This window comes from Ctenopharyngodon idella, chromosome 5, assembly GCF_019924925.1.
Source record: "Ctenopharyngodon idella isolate HZGC_01 chromosome 5, HZGC01, whole genome shotgun sequence".
Taxonomy (NCBI): domain Eukaryota; kingdom Metazoa; phylum Chordata; class Actinopteri; order Cypriniformes; family Xenocyprididae; genus Ctenopharyngodon; species Ctenopharyngodon idella.
In genome coordinates, this window is record NC_067224.1 from 35,416,316 (window position 1) to 35,436,503 (window position 20,188).

The window sequence follows — 20,188 nt, forward strand, 5'->3', positions numbered from 1 at the left end:
TTTTTTCTTTGGTGTCTTTCTCATCAGTAATTGATATGAAATAATGCTCAGGTGTGTAGCATGGCAGAGCCAGGCTTTATTCTATATTAGCAGATGATTTTTTCTTGAGTAAATGGAAATAATAATTTGGTAACACTTTACAATAAGGTCTTATTTGTTAGCATTAGTTAACTAAATTCATTTACATGAACTAGCAATACTTCTACACGCCATTTATTAATCTTAATGTTTGTTTCAACATTTCAGAAAAATATAAATCCTGTATACTAAAGTTTGCATCACAAAAAGTTAACATTAGTTAATGCACTGTGAACATAATATCTTTTTACTATCAAAAAGAATATGGTGACAAGATTGGGTTCACGAGAACAAGACGAGATTTTTACGCAGCATTTTTGAGAAATCCTCAATGACAAAATACATAAATAGAAAAATTGTTTACAGGTGTATTTTAAATGTTTTTACTAATCATCTTGTAATGAATGTCATTTCAGTTCTACTCTCTGAGTATGAATTATCATATGCAGTAAAAGACAGCAATACTCAAGCACTGACTGGCTTTTCTCCTGTATGATTTCATAAGAGTCTCTTCAGACCTTAGAACTACATGATTTATGAGCTTCTACAACTTTTGACCTCCTAACTAAACTCCTTTCCACAAATTGATTATAGAAATAAAAACTGTAAAAAATGAATACCACTGTTGTCTTTTGGTCTTAAGGGCAAACATAATTAAAGTACCTTCTCATTCAAAGTGCAAATAGAGACCAAATTTTTCTTCAAGCATGATACAGAGCTAAGAGATGTTTACAACTACACAGCCCAGCCTAAGATAGCTTTCATATTGGAAGATATTTGCATGCATCAGAGAGCTACTTTCAAAATGCGGGTTATTGAAATCGCGTTTGAATGTGCGCTCGTGTTTTAAAATAAGACATTTGTCAGAGGCTTTTAGGCTCCGTTGTGCAACGAATCCTCCGCCATGGTCTTGTCAGTCATCTCGTCACGTGATCAGTAAACTCTGAGCTCGTGTTGGACGAGCTGGATGGAAGTGAAGTGACCTTATCCAACTGAATTGGTTTTTATTGCTAGAAAAGGTTAAGTGGAGTAGAGACGAGACGTAATGTAAAGTAGCGGTGGCATATTCTATCCTAATTTCACCCTAACACTCCTTCATGGCAATATCGCGAGACATCTTTTCACCCCAACGAGAAATCGTCACATTTTAATCTCACCGCTGTAAAAAATATATTGCTCATTGATGGTTCTTATTAGCCAATGTTTTATGTAATGCTAACAAATGAGGCCTTATTGTTAAGTACCCATAATTATTTTCCCTCTATTCCAAAGAAACATAAATACTTAGCTCTATTTACTGTCAAATTTGTGTCTGGGCAGCTGACTCTCAACACAAGCACAACAAAATGCTCTAAAATGCCACATCAACATCTCAAGAATTACTCCATTTCAGCATTTTACAAGTAACAAAGGATGCATTGAGGACTAATGTATTGGAGAAGACTAAAGTTAAAAATATGAAATGTGAAATGTCTAAAAAAGAATCTACAATATGTCCCTGTAAATTTAAATTAAATTTGGGAATATGCAGAGCAATCTGTCTGGAAATTCACGGACGTTGCATTAGGGCTCAATGGAACAATAGTAGCCTACTATTTGTAATACAGTATTTGTTTCCACTAGATGTCAGTGTTTTCATGATCACTAAAGAATATTGTAAACTAGCTAAAATCGATTCGCAAAAACTAGCATCAGAATGTTTCACAGAACCTTTAAATAAAAAAAAAAAAAAAAAAGTCAAATCACCCATTGCTGATATAAAAACCTTGAAATTCAAATGTTGAGGCAGACAGAATGTATCCTAATAACGGAGCTATATCGCCACCTTGGAATTATAGGCTAAGGTTCTATCTGCATTCTGAGCAGCATTCCATTCGTCTTTGTAGATAGAACCTTTTTGTTTTCTAAATAAAAAGTCCCAAAATGTACACAACATAAAAAATAAAAATAAAAAATCACATAATGTAAATAAGTTGTCACAGAATAAGAATATGTGAATAACTTAATTTTGACAAAAATGTCTAGATAGAACCTTAGAATTCCAAGGTGACGATAAATGTAGACGTTTTCACAGGACACTTTATGAACGAATATCCAGGTTATTGGTATTTAAGAATTTCATTGGTTGTCGAACACTACAAGCCTCCAGAACCTTCTGCTCAGCAGAAGTTTCACCCAGATCCCAGTGTCATTGGTTGTCAGTCACACTCACTGTGACTGTAGAATGATGCCCATCATGTGTTGAAAAGTGTCAGGTGCCCCATGTATCCCAAATGGAGTACCAGAATCCCCCTGGGTTGCTCAAAGCCATTTCCTGTCACTTGCAGGCAATCTAGCACCATCTGAACAAGGCTCCTAAAACACAGCTGGAGCTCTACCCAGCCAAAGACATACTGTATGCTATGTACGGAAATTACAGCTAAAAATACACTATATTGCCAAAAGTTTTGGGATGCCTGCCTTTACGTGCTCATGAACTTTAATGACATCCCATTCTTAATCCGTAGGGTTTAATATGGAGTTGGCCCACCCTTTGCAGCTATAACAGCCTCAACTCTTCTGGGAAGGCTTTATACAAAGTTTAGGAGTGTGTTTATGGGAATTTTTGACCATTCTTCTCGAAGCGTATTTGTGAGGTCAGGCAGTGATGTTGGCAAGAAGGCCTGGCTCACAGTCTCCACTCTAATTCATCCCAAAGGTGTTCTGTCGGGTTGAGGTCAGGACTCTGTGCAGGCCAGTCAAGTTCCTCCACACCAAACTCGCTCATCCATGTCTTTATGGACCTTGCTTTGTGCACTGGTGCGCAGTCATGTTGGAACAGGAAGGGGCCATCCCAAAACTGTTCCCACAATGTTGGGAGCATGAAATTGTCCAAAATGTCTTGGTATGCTGAAGCACTAAGAGTTCCTTTCACTAGAACTAAGGGGCCAAGCCCAACCCCTGAAAAACAACCCCACACCATAATCCCCCCTCCACCAATCTTTACACTTACCACCAAACCCAGACTCCATCAGATTGCCAGACAGAGAAGCGTGATTTGTCACTCCAGAGAACACGTCTCCACTGCTCTAGAGTCCAGTGGCGGCGTGCTTTACACCACTGCATCCGACGCTTTGCATTGCTCTTGGTGATGTAAGGCCTGGATGCAGCTGTTCGGCCATGGAAACCCATTCCATGAAGCTCACTACGCACTGTTCTTGAGCTAATCTGAAGGTCACACGAAGTTTGGAGGTCTGTAGCTATTGACTCTGCAGAAAGTTGGCGACTTCTGCGCACTGTGTGCCTCAGCATGCGCTGACCCCGCTCTGTGATTTTACGTGGCCTACCACTTCGTGGCTGAGTTGCTGTTGTTCCCAATTGCTTCCATTTTGTTATGATACCACTAACAGTTGACAGTGGAATATTTAGTAGTGAGGAAATTTCACAAATGGACTTATTGCACAGGTGGAAACCTATCACGGTACCACGCTTGAATTCACTGAGCTCCCGAGAGCGACCCATTCTTTCACAAATGTTTGTAGAAGCAGTCTGCATGCCTAGGTGCTTGATTTTATACACCTGTGGCCATGGAAGTGATTGGAACACCTGAATTCAACGATTTGGAGGAGTGTCCCAATACTTTTGGCAGTATAGTGTACAACAACCATTTTATTTGCAAGATTGTAGTTGGATGCCACTCAATGAATTAAACATGCAATGTGATGAGGTTATGAGAGAACAATGTGGTTTGAACTAATTAATTATAGCTGTGTCTGAATTCCTGTGCTTCCTGTACTTAATTCAATTCTTACATTCCAGACTTTGTTAAAGTACAATAGTCTTTTCTTCCCTCCAAAATATATACTAAAATGTATTTGAAATACATTTATTTAGTGCTAAGTATACTACAAATACATTTACATATTCATGTGCTAAATAAAAATACCCTGTAATTGTACTTTTGGTATACTAAACTGGTATACTTGAAGTCTGCTAAATTTGGAACAACTAATTTTGTACTTAATGCATTTTAATTGTGCGGAAGTAGTGCTGAGGTCCAACTAAAGATATGCTTAAGTATATTTGAATGTGCTAAAGTGGAACTATTGCAAGCATACTTTAGATTCACTTTAAATATCTTGCATTTAAAGACTGACATTATACAAAGATCATACAATCCTTATTAATAGTGCATTAAAACACTCTTTAGGCATAATATTAAAAAATGTGCATTGTGCAATAAAGAAATACTCCAAATAATGTTTAATTATAATTTTATATCGAGGTTATGAGTTTCTGGAGTTTTGGTGTTGAAATTTGGTCCCATTCTTGCCTGATATAGGTTTCCAGCTGCTGAAGAGTTCATCGTCGTTGACTGCAGGCAGGCCAATTCAGCACCCGGACTCTTCTACGACGAAACCATGCTGTTGTAATAGCTGCAGTATGTGGTTTTGCATTGTTCTGCTGAAATACACAAGGCCTTCCCTGAAATAGACATCGTCTGGAGGGGAGCATATGTTGCTCTAAAACCTTTATATACCTTTCAGCATTCATAGTGCCTTCCAAAACATGCAAGCTGCCCATACCGTATGCACTTATGCACCCCCATACCATCAGAGATGCTGGCTTTTGAACTAAACGCTGATAACGCTGGAAGGTCTCCCTCCTCTTTAGCCTGGAGGACATGGTGTCCGTGATTTCCAACAAGAATGTCAAATTTGGACTCGTCTGACCATAGAACACTTTTCCACTTTGAAATGGTCCATTTTAAATGAGCCTTGGCCCACAGGACACAATGGCGCTTCTGGACCATGTTCACATATGGCTTCCTTTTTGCCTGATAGAGCTTTAGTTGGCATCTGCAGATGGCACTGCGGATTGTGTTTACCGACAGTGGTTTCTGGAAGTATTCCTGGGCCCATTTAGTAATGTCATTGACACAATCATGCCGATGAGTGATGCAGTGTCGTCTGAGGGCCCGAAGACCACGGGCATCCAATAAAGGTCTTCGGCCTTGTCCTTTATGCACAGAGATTTCTCCAGTTTCTCTGAATCTTTTGATGATGTTATGCACTGTAGATCAGTGTTTCTCAACCACATTCCTGGAGGCCCACCAACACTGCACATTTTGCAAAGTAAGGTTTGGGAGTCACTATCAAGCACCATTTAAAGGTGGGACGTCCTGTTCTGACACATGGTCACAGGAGCACATGGTGTGAGAAGAAGGCAAGATTATTTGCTTATCTTATTTAAAATGACATGAACTGTACATAAAAAAATATGTGTGTGTATGATGTAGAGAAGGCTTTTTCCGGTTTTATTAAGTTTTTATTTTATTTTGCATGTTCAGAAATTCAGTTTTTCTTTTCGTTGCCTCAGGGCAACGTTGTGCGATAAGGGGTACTTTTCGAGGATGTTTTTGACAATACCTCACATTGGCAATAATGTGTTATAAGAAGGGAAGATGCAGGGTTCCTGGGTGTGCAGGAACACCCAAAGTGATGTGCAAAAATTGCAACATACATCTCTATTTCACAGCGGAGAAGAGCTTTTTGAAGTTTCGTATGGAGTGAAATCTTATTAAATGAAGTACATTTTATGACATGACACACTACAAGACACGAACCTATGCATGTATCTAATTCAATATATCAATGTCTTTCAAGTGTTTTTCCCCTTTTTACTTAATGATTTCTTGACATTTTTTTTTTTTCAATTGTGATTTTGCATTGCTCTCTGAGCTTTGTCTTATGAAAATTTTCTCTGTGATTCTGTACCATTGCACAACAGGGCAACGAAAAAATATTTTGGGGTGGGTGGGGGGGTCAAAAAAATGTTTTATCAATAAAATGTTCCCAAACGAACCAAAAAATGATGTGGATTTTTTTTTTTTCATGTGCCATCAACATGTGTGCAGTAGAGGGTTAAAACATAAAATACATAATAATACGTCTTTTTAAATAAATATGGGATACCTTCAGTGACGTGTGTTGTACAAGATTTAAAATATAAAATACAATACATAATATGTTTACGTAAATTCACAGCAAGTCTGCTCAAATAGTAATCCGTTGCATTCTTGCGTTTAGGAATTTTAATTCAATGAAAATAAAAGACGGTTCACTTTGATTAGTAAATGATCAAACGTTACACATCATGAAATGAAAACGCGAGATTCGCCACGTGCACAATCTGTGACCGATTTTTTTCCTCATGCATTAAAAAGCATCTTCTATCCAACTTCTAACTTCATCTAACTAACTAAATGGTTGGAACGTTGAATTGCTCACGTACGACCTCGATTCAAAGTATTAAAATATAACCAAAAACACTCTCTCCTCTGTTTGGATGGCGGATTCTCTACAAAAGAAGGAAATAGGCAAATACTTAATCATGAATATTAAATATTGTTCCTTAGTTTCTCCAATGGGAGATGCTTATCTAATTAATATTCATAACTTTCCGTTACCGGCTTCCAATGGCGAAGGCGTGGGCTGCTGAATATTAAGTAGAATTCGTAAATTCGCGGGGCGGCGCTCACTAGTGACGTCATCTCCCCCCGCCCTGTGTGTCAGTTCCACGCTGCTGTCTTGAATGGGTCAAGACTGAAAAGAAAAAAAAAAAACCGTCCGGCCTCTCGCTTTTAAACGGGTTACCCCTATGTCCCTACGTACATTCTGTAACGGACAACAGACCTGTCACGCGCCGACAGATCAGAAAATCTTAAATTTGGTGAGCAGCATCTTTTTTAATTTAACGTTACTTTGCTATCTGGCTAACCCTTAACCACGTCAAGGAGGTTTGCTGCTTTACTGAGACTCATCAGATCGGTGCGAGTATAAATCGTGCTATAGGCAATGCGTTAGTGGCGTGATTACTTGTATTAATGGATGTGAGCGTGTCTGATGCTGTAACTAGACAGAGGTTTGTTGATGGCCTGTTGTTAGCATAGATGATATGATGTTTAACATGATACGCAGAAGTATGAGTATCGTACCTTCATCGGTACTGTTTACCCTCATAATTTTAGGTCTTACGTTGCAGTTTACTGGCCATGACCAACCACAATTCTGAGAGCCAGTCTTTTCCACTCGTGTTATTACTACTTCTGGTTATTATTATTATCATCACTACACTATTATGTTAGAGCAGGCAGTGTTACATCATGGTAATAAACTGGTCTATTTTGTTGTCTTAAATCGGTGAATCTAAAGGGATAGTTTTAAGAAAGTCTGTTAAGATTTTATTTGACATGGTGTATAGACATGAAGTGTGTTGTCTGCATATTTTATGGATTTTGAAGATTTACAGCTTGACTTGTCTATGCTGTGATGATAATGATAATAATGCAATAATTGTAATTTTCATTCTGTCCATAACTGTTAAATTGTTAAGAATTATACTGTGTAATAATGTTTGTTAATAGCATTACATGGGTGTTTTAAAGGTGGCTATATAGAGATATATAGAGAACAGGATGGACAATGTCAATAAAATGCAGATATAAAACGGTTTAATGGTGGCAAATGAGTCTGATAAAATTGCTTAATTAAGTTAATGAATATTTATTTAACAATATTTTCTTTCAAAGTCACAAAAATATGAAAACAGAAACTATGCCTTTATCAATTGTTAAATTCACCAGATTAATACGAAAATAACTGATAAGTAACGTCTGAAGCATTACTAATGTATTATTAAAGTATATTATTATTATTATTATTATTAATAATACAGGTTTCCTGTTTTCACAAAACAAAATATTATAATTATAATAATTACGTTGTAGTGAATATCATGTTTTTATTTTACAGCGAATAAACATTTTTCTCCTAAATTACTTTGTCACCTAGAAATTGCTCTTTTTGAGAGTCTATAAATGATTAAAAAATGATTTTAAAAAGCTTAACTAGTATGGATAAATATGGAAATGAATTGGCTAAAAAGGTGTGGGATCCATGATAATAAAAATATTATATAATAAGTTTTAATATATTATATAATATTATATAATAAATTATTTTGATTTATATTAAAATGTAACCGAGACTGTGTACTTTTGTCGCTGTTCTCTGATATAAAAATAAAGATAACAGTGATTACAGTTATCACCAGGGTTGATTACTCCTCTGACTATCTTCAGTGACTAAAAACTTCTCACAAAATCCTTGGGGAGTTTGTCAGGTTTGACGTATTGTGGAAAACAGCAGAACTGCTTGTTATCCATTTTTCCAGCTTAGTGGTTAGGCAAGGGTTTAATTAATGCTGGATGTTGATGCCTGTTTGTTGGTGGTAATTATTTTTGAGGATGCCCCCACTAGCTGAAGGGAAGTGCTCTCTGGCATTAGGTCGTTTTATTTAATGACAGGTCTGATGATTTAATTACAGTGACTCTGTTAACCTCATTGTCTCCTGTATAAAGGGGCTTTGATCACTGAGGCCCTGGGCATTTGAAAAGTCTTGGACTGTGTGTCAATCGAACCAGCTGTTTAGGACTAAAGAAGAACTTCTGTATAAAGTAGATGAGCAACAGGTAAAGTTGTTTTTTAACATTGCTTGTGCATTCAAAATGTTGATGGACTTTAAATATGGGAGTTAGTGACTGTTCCAAAGATTTTAATATTTGCTCTGTCTTCGAATGATGCCAGAAGCTGCCAGCCTACAGAAAGATTGTAAGTCTTGCCAACAACAACATTCAAGTTGTCAGCAGTCAGCAAATCTACATTAACAAAGTCATAGCTCTCAAATTCCTTATAACCTTGAAGACGGTTTTATTCTGCAATAGAGCATGTCTTGCTGTAAGCAGTAACATTAATTTCTGCAGTACAGCAAATTTTGATTGCATTCTGTGTCTAAAGCAATTTGGCTTTGAGAACAATCTTCTCAATAAGCCACATGTCCATATAGCAGAAAAGTTATGTGGTAAAGTAAGCACCTAATTCTTGGTGTATTCTAACCTTAAAAATATAGTTTACCCCAAAATCAAAATTCTGTCATAATTTACTCACCTTTGTCATTTCAAACCTGTATGACTTTCTGTGGAACCCAAAAGAATATATTTTTAATTTATTTATTTATTTATTTATTTATTTTTCGTGCATACAATGAAAGTCAATAGGGACCAATGTTGTTTGGTTCCCAGCGTTCTTCAACATATATTCTTCTGTGACAGAATTTCCATTTTTGGTTGAACTGTCCCTTTAAAAATGAGGCTATATAAGCAGTAGTGATGTTTGGCTGTGCAAGCATTACTAAGATGTATAAAAGTGTCAAAGTAAAAGTGGTAGTGATAAACAGCCAGCAGGCTTGTGTGTAAGTGTAGCTGTAATGCTAATCCAACCCAGCACACTGTTGCTTAAACTGCTTTTCTCATATTTGGCTGGATAGGGTTGTTTTTGGAGCAAAAAAGTATTATTGTACAACTTGCTGTAAGGCATAGTACACAGCACGTCCTCTCTAAACTTTGAAAAGCTTTTCCAGTGCTTTCCTTGGAGAGCTTTCCCTCTCTGTCACCTTTCCGTCGATTGTTTTCCCTCTTGTCTTTTCCCTGACGTTTTTTGTATTCTTAGAGTGTCTGCTTGACAACAGGTGTATAGTTGTTAACAACCTGAACCTCTTGTTTTTTCCCCTGAGTCACGCTATAAAACCTGCCACGTCAGCAGAGTGAAGATGTCTATAAAGTGGAAAGGTTTGCTCTTTTCCACTAGTGTGCAGGTTAGTCTGCATTCCTAATTCAGAGACATTCAGATGGAATGTGAGTTTAAGAAGTCTGGTTTATTTAGGTAATTTTACATTTGTGTTGCCATTTCTATCTAAAATAACTAAATTTCAAGATTTTAGGAATGACATGAATTAACAATACAACAATAGTATTTTTTTTTTTTTATAAATTAACATTAATGATACAGCTAGCCATTTTTGAGAAATGCTGTTGACACACACTTGTAGCTAATCAAAAGTAGGGGGCGTATCCACTCATGATGGAGGAGGAGAGAGAGTGAGCAAGAGAGCGATTTGAAGAAAGACTGTAGAAAGAGAGATTGCTGAGAGACATTACAAAAGAGAAAACGTCAGAGGAATATCACTGGAAAAAGAAGGGTTATGATCAGGCAAGAGCTTTAGGACCCGTGTTAATATTAGAAAAGCTTTCCAGTGCTAGAGAGAGCTATGCGGGAAGACCTGAAAACGGACGGCGAGGTTGAGTTGTTTCTGCTCCATACGTTTTGCTATGTTTCACAGAACCAAGATATGCTGTTGTTGTAATATTAGCTATATTAACAGGACAGTTTTGAGTGTCATTGTTTGTCTGGAGCTGGTGTGCTGCTGGCGACTAACAACAAACTCTTGCTTGTATACTCTTGTGTACTGTACTGTATGTTCATTTTTTGTTTTTCCTTGTTGTTTGTTTGTCATCTTTGCTTTATTTTATGTGAGTAGGCATGTGACGGTATCAAATTTTCATGTTGCGATTAATTGCCGAAGCTTTTATCACGGTATATGGTATTATCACGATATTGAAATAAGTTGCAAAAAAAAAAGTTTTGTCATAGTATAACAGGTTTAAGAACTCTTTGTAATAACAAAAAGAACTCTGAATGTTTAAATACAATAATTACAATACACAAAAAATATGTAAAGTAAAATTTTCAAACAGATTAAAATGCAAAAGAATTACGCTATAAAGAACAACAGGTAACACTTTACAATAAGGTCTCTTTATTTAATGCATTAACTAAGATTGAGCAATAGCTACATTTGTTACAGAAAGTATTATTTTTTGTTAATGTTAGTTAAGAAATACAACTGATCATTATTAGTTTTATCTCAGGTCCATTAAATAAGTTCTTTTGATTTTAGTAATGTTATTAAACAGTAACTAAGAAATTAACATTAACTAAGAATAATTAAGGCTTTATAAGTATTTTTCATTGTCAGTTTGGTAATGAATTAACATTAACTAATGAAGCCATATGTCTCAAAGTTTTACTGAACAATAACAAATAATCAGAACATTTCTAATCATTAGGGCATGTTGCAGTCCAGATTAAAATATAAAAATGTTTAAGTTTGAAAATAAATATCCTATTAAATCTTTAAGTATTTGGTGCTGTGATGAACAACATTGAGATTACAAAAAAATGAATGACTGTTTGAAGCATTTTAAAAACTTCAGTTGCTTTGTTTGCGGGGTTTCCGGGGTAACCACTGCATTCTGCTGTTCCATCAGCGCCCTCTGCTGTCAGAGAGTGAACGTGCACTTTCATTCAGCGCGTCTCCTTCACTCGTTCCGCCATGTGCTTCTCATGCGCGTTGAGCTTGTTTACATGAGCGCGCGTGTCCCTTTGACGCAGCATACAGCGGTGTTGTGCATTTTATACGGTTGATGGGGAAAGTATTCTTAAATGCATTATAAACATTTTAATAATTAGTAGTAAATTATTATTTACGGTATTTTGAAGTGCCCACGATAACAATATCGTGCATATTCATTATCGTGATATATCGCATTACCGAATATCGGCACATGTCTATATGTGAAGCATTATTTTGCTTTTTGCTTTTGTGGGAGCAATGAAGGGAGGGGTGTGTTTGTTTGGGTTGATTCCAAATATCAACAGTGTTTCTCAGAAATCTCTTACTGCACCTTTAACTTAGATTAATAAATGTTGTTCATTGTTAGTTCATAATACCTAATGCATTAACTAATATATAACGAATAGAACCTTATTGTAAATTTTAACAGGTATGTAGAAACACATGACTTTTAGCCTATATTAGGAAGCATGAAGTAGCCTTAATGTTTTCCTTCAGTTATTTTGGTGTTTTTCTACTTGGATTTAAATTGATGACAGTAGTTTTTATCTGAGCTATTTATATCAATTCATTTACATTTCAATCCATGTTAAATGCACTGTATCTTACCACAAATCTTTTGGAAATGAACAATCACAGACCTACCATGCTAGTTCTAATGATGATAATAAACTAGCATTATTTTGATTGATTTATTGATATATTGATTTATTTATTTTTGATTATTTATTATTTATTTAGACTGGTTTGGGCTGAAGATTGGTCTCGTGCTCAGATTTGATTTGTATGGTGTTACAATAGATTTAATAATGCTACAAAGATTCTTTCCCTTGTAGAACCATTTTTATTCTCAAAGTTGTGATCAATCCATAAATTCATATTCACTTGTTTACTGGTTTTTTTTTTTTTTTTTGGGTGATGCAGATGCAATAGCTAATTCACTTTAGACTGAATACCAGACATTCTTCATGACTTGTCTCCTGAAATAGCAGCAGTCCACAAGGATCTCTTCAGACAGGGTCATTATAACCCCCTGCCATTATCTGAGATACAATGCTGCTGGAAATCATATCAGTGCATTGTTGTGACTGTGCTGAGTTGTGATTGCGTGTTCCAATATAAATGCTGGTTTTAGGTGGGCTAAGGATTTACTTTTGTATCAGCCGAAATAACAATATGTAAATAAATCTGTAAACAATGTGGACAAATAAAAATTAACTGCTACTGGGCAAGTAAGTACCGGTACTGAAATTAAAAAAGTGTGACAATACCAGAATTTCTGCTGTACTGGTTGTACCGAGTACTGGTACCCACTGATAGGCAGCTGCTTTCAAACGCTTCTGTGTGTATCTGTGTAAGCGCTCTGTGAAGAGCATCAAAGGTTTCTATTTACAACATGTTTTTGAATCATTGATCAATCGCAGACATACAAGTTTAGTGCATGAACGCAATGGCCAATCAGAGGTGTTTAAGTTAGTCAGAATCCTCTCTTCATTCACTGTGCACTTGAGTTTAAATGAATTATTTACTTATACTTATTATCATCATAAATAATAAACTCATTTAATGTAATTAATATTTTTATTTTCAAATAGTTAAATAAAGACAAAAATTGGTACCAAGAACCATGAAATTGGTACAGACTACTTGAATTTTGGTACTGTGACAAACCTATGTGCAAGTGTGTTCTAGGTGATTGTTAGGTAGTTACTTACTGGTCCAAGTCTCTGTGATATTCTGATCTAAACATATGACTCTTACAATATATATTTTATGCAGTAGTGGCACAGAAATTACACACTTTTAAGGTAAATTTTAATTTATTTACTCTTTGCTGGAGGAAGATATGTGAATATGTGACCTCAGCATGTTTAATTGTAATGCGTTACATTTTATTTTTAATAACTGAGCAGTTTAATCGAACTTCAAGTTGTGATGTAGTAATAGATTTCACACAATGCAGCTATTTTACATTTATTTGAGTTGTCAGATGATCAAAGGTATGGGTGCAAAGGATCGTAGTTGATCCATGATCCGTACGGACCAGGCCCCACGGTTCAGAACGCATGTGATTAGCAGATTAATTGCATTCAACTATTATATTGTAGAAGTTTATTATTTGCACGTGTTTCTAAGTCTTGCCAATTTTAAACACTCAAGCATTTTTAAACAATTTAAATGCAAGAAGAGGCAAGCACACGCGAGCACACAATCGAGCACTGTTTCACAACTCCTTGCGCTTGAACGGACACATGCACACACAAAATGATCTCAAAGTACCTGTCTCGACAGGTATTCTCGTATACAGTCGGTTATGGCTTAAGCGAACATCGTAAACAGTAGAGAAAAAAACGAATGCGTTTCATCATATTGTTTCTGTGCATTTAGTGACAGCAGCCTAAAAGTACCTACAATGTCATTAATTGTCAAACAACAAAAGCTTTAACAATGATTAATCTATATTTAATTTATACAGTGAACACTATGCATGCAGTGAAATTACAATTATATTTCTATTTATATTATTACATTTCTGTACCTGAATACAACTGTTAGACCTAACTTTATTTGTAACTGTGCTATGGTATTTGTTTTAATTTGTGTATTCTTATTCATACTCTGTTCATTTGTCTTTAATAATGTAAATAATTAACTTTATTAGTTAGGAGATTTAGTAGTAATGCTTTGTAGTACTTAGTGTTCTTTAAGTAATAAATGGGAAGCAAAATTACATTTGTCTCAAAAAAATGATCTGATCCGTGACTTGAAAACGGTAATATGATCGAACCGTGAGTTTTGTGGTCCGTTGCACCACTAATCAAAGGTGTGTACTGTACTACAGAAGCACACCTTGCTTTTTGAAGGCCCTCATAAATTATCAATAAGCCATCGAGGATCACATTTCCTCTCTCTCCAACTCGCGTGCATAAGCATAGTCAGCATACCACAACCGACATCAGCATGGTGTGGTTAACCTCTTCTTCACACACCCTGCTGTTTTTGATAAACATTCTCATGCACTTTCACACCCACAAAGTAATTTATACCCTGGATTATGCATCATGCTAAAGAATCAATATTTAACCAGATATATTTAATGAAATAAAATTAAAAAGCTATTAGTTACTTCCTCAAATTGACTTGATGGCAATCAGCATTGACTTCAAAAAACAGGTTTTACTTCTCTTTCACAAGCACATTTTGTTTTGACTGATCATTGAAGACGCTCTCTGTCTGTCTTGGACCCACAATCAGCCAAGGATCTGGCCAGTTACGGTTAAGCAAACTTAGTCATGGCTGATTTTCGAGAGCTATTTCTGGCACTTCATTAGTATATTCAGTCTTTCTGACCCAGATTAACCCTGGTGCAGACGAGTCATGGGCCACGTACACACAAGATTCAGAAGTGACAACTGTATTTAAATATGGGAGTTAATCCCCTAAATAATTGTTTTGTGTCTGTAATATTACCAAAAGAAATATTACAGTGACCATAGACTGGGTGTGTAACAATATATCGTGTCACAATCTGTAATGTGTATAGTTCACCAAAAATGAAAATTACCTGTGAGGGGAAAAAAAAATCAAGTTTACAGATAATTAGTGTCAGTTCTACATTGAACTACTATATATAATGTTGAATATAATGTATGATAATGCAATGGGGGAATATTTGTGGGTCCTGATAATGCCAGTAAAAAGTGGCCTACATTATTTTAAATATATCTAGTCAGTGACCGAGTGCAAGCAAATTCATCTAAAATCTGTATTTTTAACTTCAGAATCATGAATATTTTTATTCTGGTGTCACCATTGTCCTGTGCATTGGGTTACCAAGAGTACCAAGGAGTACCAAGTCCAAGCCTATTCATTTCCACCCCAATGTAATACCAAAATTAGCCTTTTAAAACTGTACATTTTTTGTTAACCTTTTACCAAATGTCTTGGAGTATTGCAATAATATCGTATCATGAGTTATTGTGAAATTTATCGAATTGTGACATGAAGGTATCGTTATACCCCTAAAAGACTCGTTATGTTTGGCAGTTTTACCAAACCTCCTATTGGCAGAGGCGTTTTGTTTTGTTTATGCTTTGATTGCTGCTCACTTGCAGTGTTGCCATGTCCACTTATTATAAGTGCTTTGACCTTATTGTTTGGGCTTGAATCATAAAGCGATCAAGTATGTGAAGTTAATAAAGGGGGAAGGTGCAGGTCGCAATATTTTGGTCTTATTTTAGGTTTATTGTGGGCTTGTTCTTTGTAGTTTTTTTTTCTTTCTACTAAGACCTGGCAACATGAATGAGTCAAGGCTCGTACCTATTTCCCTGTGATTTCTTGCACCGCACGTAGAGCAGAGGCATATCCCTGATGCGTGCTTAGCGGAAATGAAGCAGTCAAGTTAACATTTAGTAAATGGATTTCCACTGTAATAAAAATTTAACAAAAATGATAAATATTACCTTTTCAAAAGAAAAGATGTTTTGTTATAGCTTTTGTAGCAAGGGCATCTTGCGTTAATACAACCTGTGATGTCATGAGGTTGGTTGTCTTGCGGTAAGTGACAGTTAAAGACGGACAGTAAAGGACAGATAGTGAAAGATAAAGACAGCCAATGGATGATGGAAACTGGAAAGATACAGGGCATCAGAAGACAAAAGGGAGGCATTGCTCCTGGATGTAAAAATGAGTTTTACAAAGGACAAAAGAGTCAATTTTCCAACGGAGACTGCTTCGCTTCCCGATACACATTCAGACACAAGTCCCACTGCCTCAAGATATCCATAGTTAGCCAAAATGACTGTCAGAGATTAAAATGAACCTTTGTCATTCCACAACATCCAGAGATCAAAGCTGATGCAAAGTGCAAAATAAATATTTCTTTCCTTGATTCCACATTTACCAATCAGGACTTATACGTCAGATAAACGTTAACTCCAATTGCATCTTCCTTGCATCATCTTTTTTGATAATTTTGCATTTCATGCAATAAAGTTTTTCACCAACTTTTCCTTCACTGCTGGAGTTCTGAGTCCTTTTTTTTTTTTTTTTTTTTATCAGCCCGGAATTGCCTTGCAAATAGCACTGGAGCCCTCTATTTGTCAACTACTTGGTGACAGATATTGTGAATTAATCTATCACTAGTAACGATTACAGCAACTAGTAAACAGAATAATAAAAGACCGAATCAAAACTATACATTAATGAAAAGATATTAGGTAATAATAATGTACAGTTTGCACCCAGATAATTTTTTTTTTATTAAAATGGAAATCCATTTACTAAATAATGTCAACTAGACTGACTGCTTCATTTCCACGTCATTAATAACAACTAGTTGTTAAGTTCAGTTTTCTTCACATTTTCAGTGGTAATGACTGATTTGGGTTTACTCTGCGGCTCCCCCTCCTCTTACAACAGTAACCTTTGGGACCTGTTCAGAAGGGGCCCCTTTGGGGCCAATTATCCAGTGTTTGTGACTCACATGTTATGAGTTCATTCATTTACAACTGGACTTTGTTTTTCGTGGTCTGAATAGATCTGGTACCTTGGTTAGTTGGTTTATATTTTGAATTAGCTTATATATTAGCTTATATTTTAGCTTGTAATTGAAACATTGAAACTAATTTTCTGTTCTTAATGTACTTAAATTACATACATAATGGATTTAAATGCAAGTTAGCCAAAACAATACGTAAAACAATACCTAAACATTTATTTTTAATAATGTACACCTGTGAAAGTTTATGTAGAAAGTAAATCATATCAATTTTGATTTCACACACTTTAAAGATGGCTGTATAAAGATGATATGGGTTGAAAGATAAACTTCACGATGGCCATTAGTGATGTAATTCTTATTAATTTACATAATTTTCTCAACTCTTTTTCCCTCTTTCTCTATGTCTACGCAGAGCTCACCGTGTTGCTGGTAGAGTCATGACCCTGAGACAAGCCAATGGCTGCAAACAGCTGACCTTGACCATTAGCCTGACCCTGACTCTAGGCCTGCTGCAATGGCCAATAGGAGATGTTAGTGGTCAGGATGGACTGTCTCCTGCTCAAGTCCTTCAGGAGCTGCTGACACGCTATGGTGACAACACCAGCATCTCTGTCCCTCAGCTTCGATCGCTCCTCATTCGGTTAAATGGAGGGCAGAGTGGAGAACATGACGCACAAACACAGCCCACCAAAACCAATGCATCTAAGGTGAGTCAAAAAGGTTACAAAAATTTTTACACAATTTAGTCTTTATATGTATTTGTTTCCCAGAGAGCGTTTTCACGTGTCTAACTGGCTGTTGGAACTTCAGTGCCTCTGATTGGTTGCTTGTTGCACAAACAAATACATGCATATTTTGTTCAATGTACAATGGCTTCTCTTACATGTATGTATTTGAATATGATTCCTGATTGTAACCCTCTTTATGGCAAGTTATATTCATATTTGCTGATCTAAAAAGTGCTATTTTCCTGCTTTGGTTCACATGCCTCGGTTTGCAAGGGATGTTTTAAATACTTTTAAAGCTCAGTGTCGACCCTGATTCAATGCTAACACAAAAGAGTTTGATCTTCTCAGGGTTCTTTATAAGACATGACAGAGGTCTAATCCTCTGCCACACCAACTGTCACAACACCAGTCACTGAACTGTTAGGTCAGGTGTTATTATTGCATAGAGTAGCCCTCACTGCTTTTCATATATATATATATATATATATATATATATATATATAATACAGTGGTGGTCAGAATTATTGGCACCCTTGGTAAATATGATCAAAGATGACTATAAAAATAAATCTGCATTGTTTATCCTTTTAATCTTTAATTCATAAAATTAGCAAAAATCTAACCTTTCATTGAAGGAAAAGAATTGAAAGTGGGGGGAAAATCACATTATGAAATAAATGTTTTTCTCCAAAACACGTTGGCCACAATTATTGGCACCCCTAGAATTTTTTATGAGTAAAATATCTCTGAAGTATATTCCCATTCATATTTACATTATTTTTTTTTAGCACATCAGGGTGATCGTGAACATGAAATTGTCCAGCCATGACTTCCTGTTCCACGGGAGTATAAACATGAGGAAACACAAAGGTCAAATTCCCTTAATCATTCATCACAATGAGTAAAACCAAAGAATATAGTTCTGATGTGCAGCAAAAGATTGTTGAGCTTCACAAAATAGAAAATAGTAAGAAAATAGTTAAAGCATTGAAAATCCCCATTTCCACTATCAGGGCAATAATTAAGAAGTTCCAATCGACTAAAGATGTTACAAATCTGCCTGGAAGAGGACGTGTGTCTAAATCGTTCTAATGCGTGGTAAGGAGGAAAGTTTGAGTGGCCAAAGTACCCCATTCCCACGGTTAAATATACTGCTGGATCTTTAATGTTGTGGGCCTATTTTTCTGCTGGAGGTCCTGGACATCTTGTTCAGATACTTGGCATCATGGATTCTGTCAAATACCAACAGATAAAAAATCAAAACCTGACCGCTTCTGCTAGAAATCCAATAATGGGCCGTAGTTGGATCTTCCATCAGGACAATGATCCAAAACAAACATCAAACCAACACAAAATGTGTCACTAAGCACAAAATGAAGCTACTGCCATGGCTATCCCAGTCCCCTGACCTGAACCCTAGGAAAATGAGTGGGTTGAACTGAAGAGAAGAAGCACCAACATGGAGCTGGGAATCTGAAGGATCTGGAGAGATTCTGTATGAAGGAATGGTCTCTGATCTCTTGTCAGGTGTTCTCCAAACTCATCAGGCATTATATGTGAAGACTCAGAGCTGTTATCTTGGCAATAGGAGGTTGCAAAAAGTATTGAATAAAAGGGTGCCAATAATTGTGGCCAACGTGTTTTGGAGAAAAACATTTATTTCATAAATAACCCCACTTTCAATTCTTTTCCTTCAATGAAAGGTTAGATTTTTGCTAATTTTATGAATTAAAGATCAAAAGGATAAACAATGCAGATTTATTTTTATAGTCATATTTACCAAGGGTGCCAATAATTCTGACCACCACTGTGTATATATATATATTAAATCAACAACAAATATTTGTCTTTGATTTGGCATTTATATACTTGCGTCATTAAGTGTTTTATCAGAGGCGTTATCTCTTGTGCCACCTCTCAAGGTGTAAGTTAGCCAAGAGTAACATATTGTACTGTTGTATCAGTTTGTCCACACTGATAATAGGCTATATTGAGCTGTCATTAATTTTCTACTTCACAGATTGCATTTGTTGTGTTAAAGGACTAAATGTGTAACTTTTTCAAGGACCACAAGTGGAATATCTGCACTATGTGCACGTTTTTTTTTTTTTCCCCTTGAAGGAAGAATTGTCCAATATTGAGTTTATTCAATACATTAATATAGCAATAAAATGCTTCCTGGTTTGGTTTTTAATGCATTTTTGGCAGCTAAACAGCTGTGACCTTAATTGACCTAAGATTTTTCTGACCTTTTATTAAATTAAAAGGGGTCCTATTATGCTTTTTTTTTTTTTTTTTTTTTTTCTCCTTCATCCAAAGTGAGTTATTCTCTATATTAGTTTCTGAACTACCTGAAATACCTTGATTGTAGTCTTGAGTTTTCTTCAAAAAAGTAAACGTCACAGTATTCCCGCCCAAGGCATGTTCTAAAAAAGGGGTTGAGGTCTTGTTGTGTTGCATTAATAGAGTGTTAAAACTTGTGGTTATGGTAACTATAGGTTATAGTAGATGTGACATTTCCGAAACATGCTCAAAACGGTTGACCAATCACAACACACTGGTCCAGCCGTCCAATCAGAGCACATTT

General features: G+C 36.0%; 1 protein-coding gene across 3 annotated transcripts in view; it reads left to right on the forward strand.

Annotated features, from left to right (window-relative positions):
- Positions 1-6,598: 6,598 nt before the first annotated feature.
- slc39a14 (solute carrier family 39 member 14) overlaps positions 6,599-20,188 on the forward strand; it is a 33,290-nt gene continuing 19,700 nt past the window's right edge. For 2 of the 3 annotated variants that reach the window (XM_051894180.1, XM_051894179.1), the window contains exons 1-2: positions 8,565-8,590; positions 17,286-17,580. In XM_051894180.1, coding sequence (XP_051750140.1) covers positions 8,580-8,590; positions 17,286-17,580 — 306 coding nt within the window. In that variant the 5' untranslated portion in view covers positions 8,565-8,579. Of the gene's footprint in view, positions 6,790-8,564; positions 8,591-17,285; positions 17,581-20,188 lie in introns of those variants that run through there. The other variant, XM_051894181.1, reaches the window with a different exon arrangement.